The sequence below is a fragment of the Babylonia areolata genome, chromosome 10 (genome assembly GCF_041734735.1).
Source record: "Babylonia areolata isolate BAREFJ2019XMU chromosome 10, ASM4173473v1, whole genome shotgun sequence".
Taxonomy (NCBI): domain Eukaryota; kingdom Metazoa; phylum Mollusca; class Gastropoda; order Neogastropoda; family Buccinidae; genus Babylonia; species Babylonia areolata.
The window spans coordinates 3,617,757-3,632,690 of NC_134885.1; the positions used below are offsets into that span (position 1 = coordinate 3,617,757).

The 14,934-nt window shown below is 43.7% G+C and overlaps 1 protein-coding gene across 1 annotated transcript in view; it reads right to left on the minus strand.

Moving 5' to 3' along the window:
- The window catches only part of LOC143286726 (twitchin-like), a 346,369-nt gene that overhangs the window by 16,233 nt on the left and 315,202 nt on the right, over window positions 1–14,934 (minus strand). The window contains 8 exon segments of the mRNA XM_076594434.1: window positions 5,795–5,992; window positions 8,188–8,368; window positions 9,139–9,283; window positions 10,158–10,206; window positions 10,871–11,043; window positions 12,055–12,172; window positions 12,751–12,853; window positions 14,247–14,324. Of these exon segments, the coding sequence (XP_076450549.1) occupies window positions 5,795–5,992; window positions 8,188–8,368; window positions 9,139–9,283; window positions 10,158–10,206; window positions 10,871–11,043; window positions 12,055–12,172; window positions 12,751–12,853; window positions 14,247–14,324 (1,045 nt within the window).

Here is a 14,934-nt window from a genome sequence, read left to right on the forward strand (position 1 = left end):
GAGAGAGAGAGGGAGAGAGAGAGGGAGAGACAGAGACAGAGAGAATAAGACAAAAACAGAGTCACCCAGAGACTGAAAGAGAAAAAATATGAGCGAGGCAAGCAGCAAGAATTTACATTTGAAACCACTGAATATGGCAGACCATAAAGTGCTTTGAGTAATTTGAGAATTTATTCACCTCAAATTACACACGTACGGTTTCCATGGACAAGACAGAGGAAAAGAGAAGTTGAAAAGGATGTCGTCTTATTTACACAGGACACAACCATCAGTGCAGTGCAGTGCTCTCTCTTGTTATGGACAGACTTCAACAGACAGCAGGGAAATCTCCCCAGACCCTACGGCAAACAGCACAGAGTGAATAAATAACTTAAACGGAGAAACAAAACACCAGTTTTTGAGGCACATCACATTATTTGTAGCTAGATAATGGAACAGCATGTGAATAATGAGCATGTTATCCACAGGAATTTATCGTTCTGCAGACATATATTGGATAATTCAGACCCAAATATGGAACACACGCACACACCTAACTGTATTGTTTAGATTTGCACTGAGTTCATCTAAATGTGTTATGTACACGTCTGACAGTAAGCATGCTGTTAAGAAATATCAAACTCTACAACAGTGAAGGCTACTCTAAATAGTTTGCAAACATTTTTCCCTTTCAAAGCAGTATGATATCATCCTAGAAAACATGTCAACTTAAAGCCATCCTTTTGAGTCCAGATTTTGTTTACATCCATTCCTTTTCTGTCTTAATGCCATTGTTTCTACATCCTTGTACAAAAATCGCACATACTCCAGAATATACATTAAATCATATAAGGGGGGAAGAAATGGACATCTTGTAAAGCATGTGTTAAGAAAATGGTAACCTCAACAAAATGGATATACAGAAATACACACAGGCAGACAAACCAAAATCTCAAATCTCTTTCCATCTGACAACTTCACGCCACACACAAAAAAAGGAGTTTTTTTGTTTTTTTTAAAAGCATGAACAACCGACATCAATGTCCCACAGAGAGAGACAGGGGACGACACAGAGAAAGAACACCAGTAACGGCCACCCATGCAGTTCAGTACAGGTGCACACGGCTCACGACGGAGACAAGGGATCAGCTATGTGGACTCAGTGGCAGGGTCCTGTGAGGATTCTACTGCTGACTCTGCAGCTGTGGAGTCCGGCCCCGAGTCCACAGGGCTGTCCTGTGCCGCTATCTCGGGGCTCTCTGCAGGGGCTGTCGACTCCGCAGGGGCTGGCGACTCCAGTGGAGGTTCTGCTGAAGGATCGACAGCCACTTCTGCTGAAGACTCCACTGCAGTGTCTGAAGAAGAAGACTGCACTGGCGGTCCTGAGGAGGACTCTACAGTGGACGTGGATTCCGTTGTGCTGGACTCCACCACACTACCGGCTGTGTTGGCAGAAGAGGAGGAAGTAGTGAAGGAACTACTACTACTACTACTAGTGTGCTCAGCTGAAACACAGTCAACGCAGCCTGTCTTAATTAACATTCAGCTACCATCGTTACTGTGGAATGCCTCTGAACAAACCAGCCTTCCTGCCTTCCGTGTCAATGTGGATCCCGTTTCCACCAAGAAAGGCTTTTTTTCAGAGGCATTCCACTGTATTAGTGAGTATAGTGAGTACAACATTCAACACAACATCAAACACAAAAAAATATAGTACATCTCTACCAGAAAGAACCCAATATGAATGACACAATACAAACAAGAATTGTTTTCCTGTTATCTTTGGATGTTCGTTTTTGTAACTACTGACGTATTTTGACAATGCCCTTTTCCCCATTGCTGAAACGTGTACTTCTAACAAGAAAGGGTCAAGCAAAACAGTGGACATGATTTATTGTGTCACTGTATCACTGTTGTTCTGTTATATTACATTTTATCACACCATAATTCATTTCTCTGTGTGTGGGCTGCTCTTCTCAGTAAGAGCCTTACTACAGTGCACTGCCACCCACTGTATTTTTTTTTCTGTCTGCAGATGTATTTTTCCCTATCAAAGCGGGATTTTTTTTTCTAAAGAAATTTGCCAGGAACAGTCCTTTTTTTGACATGGGTTCTTTTACATGCGCTAGGTGCATGCTACATACTGAACCTCGGCTTATCATCTCAACTGAATGACTAGTGTACAGACCGCCTCTCAAGGTCTCAAGGTCTAGCGGAGGAGGAGGCAGTACTGGTGAGTGTAGGGTTTGATCCCATGTTCTCCGATTCTCTCGCCTCCCAAGAAGATGTGTTACAACAAGGCTACGGCACCACAAAATTCACACAACTCTTCTGACAGCCGAGCAGACTTGAAGATTTCCAATCCCCAAACCTATCAGCCAGACTTCCTTCAAAGCTAACACGAATGGGCCCAGATGGAGAGAACGCTATCACCTATGAACCAAACTGAAGTCCTGTGGCTGACTGTATTTTGTTGGGTACGACTCAACTGATTCACATGTCACACTGCCGGCACGAACCTCTAGGACAGCACTCTGTTGACATGCATCCTTTCCACCTGCTCCTGACTGCACTGAGTGTGGACCTTGTCTGAAGGACACCACGCCAGGTCAGGAGCAAGGTTAAAGGTTAAAGGTCCCACAGCATTTTACAGCCATCACGGCAGTGGTTTCAAATCCACTGTGTCCAGGGCTTGGCACAGGGAGGCAGGGCCCAATCCTCTCCTTCCACTGCTTTAAACTTCCACAACCGAAGTTGGGAGTGCAGTGATGGCCTAGAGGTAACGCGTCCACCTAGGAAGCGAGAGAATCTGAGTGCACTGGTTCGAATCATGGCTCAGCTGCTGATATTTTCTCCCCCTCCACTAGACCTTGAGTGGTGGTCTGGACGCTAGTCATTCGGATGAGACGATAAACCGAGGTCCCGTGTGCAGCATGCACTTAGCGCACGTAAAAGAACCCACGCCAACAAAAGGGTTGTCCCTGGCAAAATTCTGTCAAAAAATCCACTTCGATAGGAAAAACAAATAAAACTGCACACAGGAAAAAATACAAAAAAAAAAAAAAAAAAAAAAAAAGAAAGGAAAAAAAAAAGGGTGGATCAGACTTTCCTCTGAAAGGAAGAGTGCAGCACTTCTACCATGGCCTGTGAATAGATATGCAAAAGTACACAGCCCAGGACCAGGCTGCTTCCAATTCAGTAGTGGGGCAACCATCCCCAACCTGGCGGGTCCCTGGGTGGCGGATAGGGGAACGGCCCTCAGGTATGGGGGTTAGCTGCGATATAAGTCAGGCTTGCCTGGCCGAATAAGGAGTCCCGGACCAACTGGCGATGTTCCTACCAGGACGGGGTGGGTCAACAGGTGGCACTGTTGTCCTCACTGAAATACCCCATGTGTCCTATGACGGGTTCATTATATGGTCAAGAGGCGCGTTATAACCTCTAGCCCCGGGGTGGGACCCTTGGAGAAACAATCCCCCCCTGTGCTCACAGGGCAGGACGTACGGGCCATGAGCTAAGGGTGAGGCACCACGAAAGAAAACTCCAGCTGAAGACGGCGGTATCGGGCCACTGGTGCAATTTAAACCACGATACCACGCATCCACGCTTCCATGATGATGCAGTCCACAGAATCTCGATGTGGCATTTGACCTTCGGAGACCCGCCGGGGAAGCTGGAGCCGGGCCCTATGCCTCAAAGGGGCCCACCCCAAAGCCAAACTGTATGGCACCCTGGAGGACCTGCGATGGATGGCAGCCTTCATCGAGGACACTGGGCTGCTCATCTAATGGGAGGCAAACGAGGAAGAAGAAAGAAGTACACAGCCATGAAGCTGACACTCTGCCAACTGCCAGGCTCTGTTCTTCACTTTCCACCAGCTGAAAATGGGTTTGAAATGTATGGAGAACACATGCCCTCTTCAAGGGGCCTTCAGCCTGACTGACCTTTACAGATGACATTTACCTCCCTTAAACCGTTTCAGCCTCTCTGGTTTCTAACGGCACGTTTCACTTAAGCAGGGTGAAGGGAACTGTCGAAAGGTCAGTACGACCAAAACAAACTGATAGGAACCATTTCTGTTCATCAATAAAGATAACAATTATTTGTACATCATGCTTCTTGTTTCTGTTGTGTTTATTTATATGCACGTCATTCATACCCAGTTCTAGTTAACATCAAGCGAAGATACAAATAAAAATGCAGTTAAGATTCCATACAGTTACCATATATGTGGATAGATATATACATTATTACGAGAACCAAATAGAATGCAACAAAATGAATAGGAAGTGAGTGCGGAGTAAGTGAATTTGACTCTACACATGTAGAAGGGTGGAGACGGCGATGGTAGCATTGTCAGGCTGATGTCACACAGAGGGTTTGGAATGGTGATGTCTAGTTTCCACCTGACATATCTGACACGTGGTCTGAAGCTGTTTCATGACACAGAAGGTAACGAATGAACATGATGTCTGGCCTGTGACTGGCAGTTTGAAGCTGCTTCGGGTGTCTTTTCATTTCAGGACATACTCTACTTTTCTGCAGCATAAACCAAAGTACAGGTGTCAGTCTCAGTTTCAGTTTCTCAAGGAGGCGTCACTGATGTCGGACAAATCCTTATACTCTACACCACATTTGCTAGGTAGGTGCCTGACCAGCAGCGTAACTCAACACGCTTAGTCAGGTCTTTAGTGCATGCGCATTGTATTTGTATACTTATCCAAGCGGATTTCTCCTACAGAATTTTTTCAGAGGACACTTTTATTGCCATGGGTTCTTTTCCAGTGTTAGTTAGTGCCAGAGCAAAAGACTATGGCCACATGAGTGAGAAGCTAGCTGGGCAGCATTGCTGGACTTTGGTAAGTTCTTCTTGTGCTGTAATGTGCAATTCAGAGTGGACTTCCTCTACAGAATGTTGACAGAGGACAACGCTTTTGTTACCATGGGTTCTCTTTTTTCAGTGCGCCAAGTGTACGCTGCACTTGGGACCTTGGTTTATCGCCTCATCTGTATCACTAAGCGGTCAGTTTGATTTTTCCAGTCAAACTTGGGAGAAAAGGGGCGAGAGCTGGAATCAAACCCACACCCTCACGGACACTGTGTTGGCAGATGAGCGTCTTAATCATTCTGCCACCTTCCCTCTGACACACAGGCGTCACACATGTCCTGTCGCTGTGCTTTACATGACAACAAGTGACTCTGACTGACACCCAGACCAGCCTCTGTCCATGGGGGAAAGTGAAGTGCTGACTGTCCTCTTTTCAGGCCACCAGCTTCAGCTGGACATCTCTCACACAGGCGCGGCTCTGTGATTGTTTTGTCACCGTGGTAACTGTGACCATGAAACACACAGTGGTGTGACATCAGCCATGAGGAGAGGGTGGCTAGGGTAAGTTCACTGTTGGGAACTGTCTACTGTCAATACCGTCAACTTGCAAGTTTTTTTTGTGTTTACAGATACAGCGTTAGGATCAAAAGCAAATATACATTACCATTCAGTTATGTGTTTAGATAGGTAGCATTAACAACTAAATGCACAAACAAAAGTACCATACACTTATAAACAAAAACATTAAGTACGGTACAGTTATAAACAAAAACAAACATAAAATACCATAGTGATATACAGAAACACAAAATATACAACTACAAACCAAAACATAAAATACCATACAGCTATAGTTAAAAATAAACTTCCACAGTTAAAGACAGAGAGTTAGACGACACAACTCTACCACAACAGACACTACAACATCTCAGTGACCACAGAGAGACACAAGTGGCTGAACGCACGCTGACATGCCTGGGCACTCACTTTTTCTCTCTGTCCGTGACGAGGAAGAGTAGCTGCTCTCCTCCACACGAGACGAAGTCCGAGCGGACGTGGAGGAGGAGGAGGAGAAGGAGGAGGACTCGTAGCTGGAGGACTGCTCGACGTTGGCGCCGGTGGTCGTCCGTCGCACCATGCGAGACACGTTGGTCTGGATCTCCTTGGGCTTGTACAGGGCTCGTTCTGTCAGCAAGGGGCACACGGCACAGTCAGCACCTTTCATCACCACCCTGCCTCGGGGGGTGCTCTTTCTTTCTTTTCTTCAACTCTTTTCACTGCCAACTCTCTGTGTCAAAAAACTCTCCCCACCTCCAAATATTTTAGAAATGGTGCTCTCGTTCACAGGCTTCGGTTCATGTCAAACTGGGTCAGGGGGCAAATACAGTCACTGTTCTACTGGTGGGGAAACTGGCTGCAGATGTCAAGCTTTGTTTCAATGTCAAAAATGGTCTTATCAACATGACCCCTTGATGTCAACAAAAGTCGCCTCTGGTGGTGCACTGTCTAGTCATATAAAGTCGCCTAAGGTGGTGCACTGTCTAGTCATATAAAGTCGCCTAAGGTGGTGCACTGTCTAGTCATATAAAGTCGCCTATGGTGGTGCACTGTCTAGTCATATAAAGTCGCCTAAGGTGGTGCACTGTCTAGTCATATAAAGTCGCCTATGGTGGTGCACTGTCTAGTCCTATAAAGTCGACTTTGGTGGTGCACTGTCTAGTCATATAAAGTCGCCTATGGTGGTGCACTGTCTAGTCCTATAAAGTCGACTTTGGTGGTGCACTGTCTAGTCATATAAAGTCGCCTATGGTGGTGCACTGTCTAGTCCTATAAAGTCGACTTTGGTGGTGCACTGTCTAGTCATATAAAGTCGCCTGTGGCAGTGAGAGAGGTAGCGTCTTTTTCACTGTTCAGTGAAATTAAATGTAAAAAAACCCACAAAAAACACAAAAACACACACACTAAAAACCTTTGTGTGTATGTGTGTGCATGTATGGGGGCAATGGGAAGGGATGGTGGGATGACCAAGACAGGGAAACGACAGAAAAAAGTGACAGAGGGGTGAAAAGGAAGAGCAACAAAGGATTCGACTGACTGAGAGTAAGGTATGACTATCTTTGATTTGACTGACTGAGAGTGAAGTATGACTATCTTTGATTTGACTGACTGAGAGTAAAGTATGACTATCTTTGATTTGACTGACTGAGAGTGAAGTATGACTATCTTTGATTTGACTGACTGAGAGTGAAGTATGACTATCTTTGATTTGACTGACTGAGAGTGAAGTATGACTATCTTTGATTTGACTGACTGGGTAAAGTATGACTATCTTTGATTTGACTGACTGAGAGTGAAGTATTACTATCTTTGATTGGACTGACTGAGAGTGAAGTATGACTATCTTTGATTTGACTGACTGAGTGAAGTATGACTATCTTTGATTTGACTGACTGAGAGTAAAGTACGATTATCTTTGCTTTGACTAAGTATAACTATCTTTGATCTGACTGACTGCAAGTAAAGTATGACTATCTTTGAATGGACTGATTGTGAGTAAAGTATGACTATCTTTGCTTTGACTAATTATGACTATCTTTGATCTGACTGACTGCGAGTAAAGTATGACTGTCTTTGAATGGACTGATTGTGAGTAAAGTATGACTGTCTTTGAATGGACTGACTGAGAGTGAAGTATGACTATCTTTGAATGGACTGACTGAGAGTGAAGTATGACTATCTTTGAATGGACTTACTGAGAGTAAAGTATGACTATCTTTGAATGGACTTACTGAGAGTAAAGTATGACTATCTTTGATCTGACTAAATGAGAGTAAAGTATGACTATCTTTGAATGGACTGACTGAGAGTGAAGTATGACTATCTTTGATCTGACTAAATGAGAGTAAAGTATGACTATCTTTGAATGAACTTACTGAGAGTAAAGTATGACTATCTTTGATCTGACTGACTGAGAGTAAAGTATGACTATCTTTGAATGGACTGACTGAGAGTAAAGTATGACTATCTTTGATAGGACTGACAGAGTGAAGTATGACTATCTTTGAATGGACTGACTGAGAGTGAAGTATGACTATCTTTGATCTGACTAAATGAGAGTAAAGTATGACTATCTTTGAATGGACTTACTGAGAGTAAAGTATGACTATCTTTGATTTGACTGACTGAGAGTAAAGTATGACTATCTTTGACCTGACTGACTGAGAGTAAAGTATGACTATCTTTGATAGGACTGACTGAGAGTAAAGTATGACTATCTTTGATAGGACTGACTGAGAATAGAGTATAACACATACACACACACACCCACTCACATAATTGATAACACACACACACACACACACTTCATCCACCTGACTGACCTTCCACTTCCACTTTGCAGGCCGTTTCCTGTTCACCCAGAGTGTTGATGGCGTGACACACGTAGCGCCCCGAGTCTTCCGGCCTGGCGTATACCACCTCCAGGGAACACACGCCGTGAGAGTACATGATGTTGTAGACGTCACCGTCTCTCAGCTCCTGCCCATCTTTTGTCCACGTCACCTGGACAGCGCAGTCACGGCACAAGGTTTCTGTTAGTGTGTGTGTGTGTGTGTGTGTGTGTGTGTGTGTGTTTGTGAGCACATGTGTTTAAGCCAGCAGATTACTGCGTTGTTTCAGGGAACTACTAGTTATCTGTCTCTGGTGTGTGGTGTAACAAGAGAAAGGAACAATGATACACGAGGCACTGGACTTGTTACTGTCGGTCAGCTCTCTGGCGTATGAAAGATTGATGATGGTCTTTTGTCCCACCTGGCCTTGAAAATCTCTGCACTGCTGTATGTCACATTGTTGGATCTCATATCTAACATCTTCTATCTATACTGCTTGGATGTGGAGAAAAAGACTGTACATCCTGACCATATCATTCAGTATACATACATGGCTGTCAGTATACAGGTTCCTGATGGCTGTCAGTATGCATGTTACTGATGGCTGCCAGTATACATGTTCCTGGTTGCTGTCAGAATTCATTTTCATGACATGTTTCTGATGGCTGTCAGTATACATGTTCCTGATGACTGTCAGTATACATGTTCCTGAAGCCTGTCAGTACACATGGTCCTAATGGCTGGCAGTATACATGTTCCTGGTTGCTGTTAGTATACATTTTCCTGACACCTGTTAGTATACATGCCAGTGCACATGTTCCTGGTTGCTGTTCGTATACATGTTCTTGATGGCTGGCAATATACATGTTCCTGATGGCTGGATATATACATGTTCCTGACGCCTGTTAGTACACATGTTCCTGATGGCTGATCAGCCCTCACCTTTGGCACAGGGTGAGCCTGAACCTCACACAGAAGCTTAAACTCAGAGCCGGCCTGGATGAAGCGAGGACGTAACTCAAAGCCGAAGTTGGGCGGGGCATCCTCCTTGGGCTTCTCCACTTTGAGCTCCTCAAAGATACGTCTCCTGTTGATACAATGACACATTGGTTTTTGTCTGCATTGAAACTCACCAGACACGTTTGTTTTTCAGTAAAAAAAAAAATGTGTGAGTTGAATATCTTGAGGAGAAGCAGTTCTCATCTTCATGAGATCTATGGATTTTGCTGAGTTCAGCGTTTTGATATATTTCATGAATTAAAAGTGTATTCAATATTTGGTTATGTGCAATACAGTATTACGGGTTTTCTAAGTTTGCCAAGTCCTTCAACTTTCAATGAAAACACAATGCTGTCTGTTTAATAGCACCTTAATTCAAAATCAAAAAGTGAATCTGGTGGTCATTAAATCAAATCATCATAACCATGTCTGCAATTTTACTTCTGGGAAAGACAGTTCATTCCTGAATGTGACACTGTGTGTGTGTTGATGTGTATGAGACATAGATACATATGTTTGCTGTGTGGTCACAGTGTATGTGTTCTCAGGGGGTGTGTGTGTGTGTGTGTGTGTGTGTGTGTTGACAGTGTGTATTCGCAGTGTGTTGTGTGTGTGTGTGTGTGTGTGTGTGTGTGTGTGTGTGTGTGTGTTGACAGTGTGCATTCGCAGTGTGTTGTGTGTGTGTGTGTGTGTGCTGACAGTGTGTATTCACAGTGTGTTGTGTGTGTGTGTGTGTGTGTGTGTGTGTGTGTGTGTGTTGACAGTGTGTATTCGCAGTGTGTTGTGTGTGTGTGTGTGTGTGTGTGTGTGTGTGTTGACAGTGTGTATTCGCAGTGTGTTGTGTGTGTGTGTGTGTGTGTGTGTGTTGACAGTGTGTATTCGCAGTGTGTTGTGTGTGTGTGTGTGTGTGTGCTGACAGTGTGTGGTACACATTTCAGGGTCAGTGAGAACACAACACTCACCTTCTGGGCGTCATTTCACGGATTGGTGTCTCACGCTTATCAACACCGGCTGCACAACATCATGCCCATATCATCACCACCATAACAATCACCACTATAACAATCACCATAATCACAATCACCACTGTTATAACAATCATCACAATAACAATCGTCACAATTACAATCATCACAGTAACAGCGATCATCACTATCAATATCATAACCTTCACTATAACAATCATTATCACAACCATCACTGTCATCATTTTAATAATCATGACTATCACAACCATCTGTACAACAATCATCACTATCACAATCATCACAGTTATAACATCACTATAACAATCATCATTACCACAACCATCGCAATAATAATCATCACTATCACTGTCATCACAACTATAGCAATCATATATATACATATATTTTTATAAAACACATGTCACCATTTATATCAGGATCTCCAATGCTAGACTAGATCCTAACACCCACAGATGTAATGATAACATTAATAATAATGATAATAATAATGATAATAAAAACAGTGATAGTATTACTACTACTCCAAATAATAATAATACATAAACAAAATGCAGAAAGCCAAACAATACAAACAAGAGCATGTCTGGAAATGTCAGTCGACTGAGGGCAGCCACCCTGCAGTCACACTGCTGACATATGAATGACACTGCCACCCACCCTATGGGGTGGGGGAAGAGCATACTCACGTTCAACCTTCAAACTGGCTTTTTCTTCTTTCCTGCCGAAAGAGTTCTCAGCACGGATGCAGTACTCTCCCTTGTCGTCCATCTTGATGCGACTGATTCTGAGTTCGTATTCCTTGCCAGAGTACTTTTGCATGTGTTTGTAGCTCTGTGTCAGCGCCCCGTCGTCTTTGAACCTGACAGTGGTACAGGTGCACATTCATTAGGAATGCATCATTTCAACATGTAGTGTTTGTTCATTGTCTCTGAACCAGACGACATTGCACAGTTGAGCATTCCGTTTCATGAATGCTTCTGTACTTCTGTTCATGTTTGTGGCTGTATTTCAGTTAAGAGTACAGTTCTCAATATCAAAATGGGTGCAAAGATACTAAAGAATTAGTTTTTTCTAACATTTTGATATATTCAACTTCCATTAAGAACATACAAACCCACAGCAATAGCAACACTCTTATCGGTACACAAATACACATGCATGCACTCAAGGCCTGACTAACATGCTGGGTTAGGCTGCTGTCAGGCCTTGCAGATACAGTGAAGCATACATGGATTTGGCCGAACACAGTGACTCCTCATTTAGAATGCACTTCAAAGACATCCTCAAAGTTTGTTGCCAAAGCACTTCAAACATCCCAAAATTCTGTGGCCAATGCACTTCAAAGACACCCTGAAAGTTTGTGCCCCACGCACTTCAAACACATCACAAAGGTTTGTGCCCCACGCACTTCAAACACATCACAAAGGTTTGTGTCCAATGCACTTCAAAGACATCCCAAAAGTTTGTGCCCAATGCACTTCAAACACATTCTCAAAGTTTGTGCTCAATGCTCTTGAAAGACATCCTCAAAGTTTGTGGCCAAAACACTTCAAAGACATCTCAAAAGTTTGTGGCCAAAGCACTTCAAAGACATCCTCAAAGTTTGTGCCCAATGCACTTCAAAGACATCCTCAAAGTCTATGCCCAAAGCACCTTAAAAACATCTTCAAAGTCTATGCCCAATGCACTTCAAAGACAATGGGCCTCACTCCACCTCAGCCAATCAGCGACTTTTTCTCCTTGAAGTGCTGATTTACAATCTCCTTTGTTCAGTATCTGTGGCTCCTATAATGCATAATCGTTCCTTGAATGAATGCACAAAAGGAATGGAAAACAGACACACACACACAGAGCAGCTGGAGGTCCTCACCAGGTGATGATGGGAGCAGAAGCAGCAATGATCTTGCAGTCAAACTTGGCTGTCTGTCCTTCTGCTGCCACCTGGTTGCGAAGTCGACGCACAAACCTGGGTACAGCCTCTTTGCGATCTGAACACCATGGAAACAGGGTCAGCCAGGTGTTGAACACACCTGGTGCTGAACGCACAGTGATGAACACAACAGACCTGACAGCTTTCCACAACTTGTCTTAAAAAATCTGTTGTAGGCTTTTGTGGTTTTTTTGGCCATACATTTACGCCAGCAAACTGACACTATCAAACTGATGATTAAATATGCACACATAATTATCGCAAACACATGTACATGCGACATACGTATACCCTAATGCACAGTACACCAAATGCAAGATGACATTGAGTTACACAGGAAACAAATGATGACCACCCAAGGGCAGCTCTAATTCTGTTCAACCTAGGTAGGCAGCTTGCTCTGCAAATGACTATTTGTAAAGCGCTTAGAGCTTGGTCTGTGACTGAGGATATGTGCTACATAGTATCCATATCATCATTACCACATTCGTTCCAAAAATATGTATGTCGTCGACACATATGTACCTGCAAAATGTAAAAACAAATTCACACAATATCTATCTATCCACCTATCTCCTGTCACAAGCATCACCTTCAACAATGTCAGGTGTCTCACTGCCAGAATGACACACTCACCAAAATAGCTGTCATAAATCTGGAACTCTTTGGGCCGGTGTTTCCGCAAAGAGCTGAAGTTGGCGATGCGTCCAATGGCAGGCATGGGTTCTGGCCAGTCTGCCTGCAACATGGAAAAAACAACAGTGTCACTGACCGATAAAAACAAAAACACTTTGCAAAACAGCACTTTCTTTTCTTCTCCTCTTCCACTGATGGCTCACTGGGATACTGACTTATCTGCTGACACATTGGGATACTGACTTATCTGCTGACACATTGGGATACTGACATATCTACTGACTCACTGGGATACTGACTTATCTACTGACAGATTATTGGGATACTGACTTATCTACTGACAGATTACTGGGATACTGACTTATCTACTGACAGCTTACTGGGATACTGACATATCTACTGGTAATTCACTGGGATACTGACATATCTACTGGTGACTCACTGGGATACTGACCTATCTATTGACAGCTTACTGGGATACTGACATATCTACTGGTAATTCACTGGGATACTGACATATCTACTGGTAATTCACTGGGATACTGACCTATCTACTGGTGACTCACTGGGATACTGACTTATCTACTGACAGCTCACTGGGATACTGACTTATCTGCTGACACATTGGGATACTGACATATCTACTGACTCACTGGGATACTGACATATCTACTGGTGACTCACTGGGATACTGACATATCTACTGGTGACTCACTGGGATACTGACCTATCTACTGGTGACTCACTGGGATACTGACATATTTACTGGTGACTCACTGGGATACTGACGTATCTACTGGTAACTTACTGGGATACGGACATATCTACTGGTGACTCACTGGCATACTGACATATCTACTGGTGACTCACTGGGATACTGACCTATCTACTGGTGACTCACTGGGATACTGACATATCTACTGGTGACTCACTGGGATACTGACATATCTACTGGTGACTCACTGGGATACTGACATATCTATTAGTAATATACTGGGATACTTACACATCTACTGATGACTTACTGGGATACTGGCATATCTACTGGTAATTCACTGGATACTGAAATGTATTTTGGTAACTCACTGGGATACTGACACATCTACTTGTGGCTCACTGGGATACTCACTGGGATACTGACACATCTACTTGTGGCTCACTGGGATACTCACTGGGATACTGACACATCTACTTGTGGCTCGATGGATTATCCCCCCCCCCCCTTCTTCTAAAGTTTTTTTGTCTTTTTAATTTTTTTTTTAATAGTACTTAATTCTTTTTTTCTTTTTCTTGTACTTCATAATTGCGAAATTGTGCGTGTTTTTTTTGTTTTCTTGTTTTGTGTGTGTGTGTGTGTGTGTGTGTGTGTGTGTTTTCTTCTTTTTTCTCTCTTTGTCCTGGGCTGGGTGGAAAAAAAGCATGTGTACTTGCTTATCTCATTACCCTGGTGATATAAAATAAAGTTTCATTTCGTTTCGTTTCACTGGCACACTCACATATCTGTCCTTGATCTTCTGTCGGATCTTGCTGTAGCGGCTGGAGGGGATGCGGTTGGTGAGGTCGCTGTGGTCGCCCTGAAGGCACACAACAAACGCAGCGCGTCAAACACCTCTTTCAGGTTTCCCTATCTCAAAGAAGCAGGCATCACTGTGTTTCGGATGAATCCATCCATGCTTCTCCACATCTACCAGGCAGATGCCTGACAACAGCATAAGCCAGCACGCTACTGAGGCCTTGAGAGCACGCACACACACACACACACATAGAGACTTTCGCCAGAGAACATCACTTATGTTGCCATGGGTTCTTTTTCAGTGCGCCAAGTGTGCTGCACACAGGACCTCTATATATTCTCATCCAAATGACTAGATGCTCAGTTTGATTTTACAGTCAAACATGGGAGCAAGAAAATCAAAAAGACAGGGGGAAGATAAAGGAAATACAATGAAAGGAGGAGTTTCAGTTTCAGTAGCTCAAGGAGGTGTCACTGCGTTCGGACAAATCCATATACGCTACACCACATCTGCCAAGCAGATGCCTGACCAGCAGCATAACCCAACGCGCTTAGTCAGGCCTTGAGAAAAAGCTCTCCCCGGCGTGAAAGGAGGAGACATGAGGAACTGAAACACCAAGATTCACACACAACGCATACACACGCGACATACACATAAACAGTAGACAAAT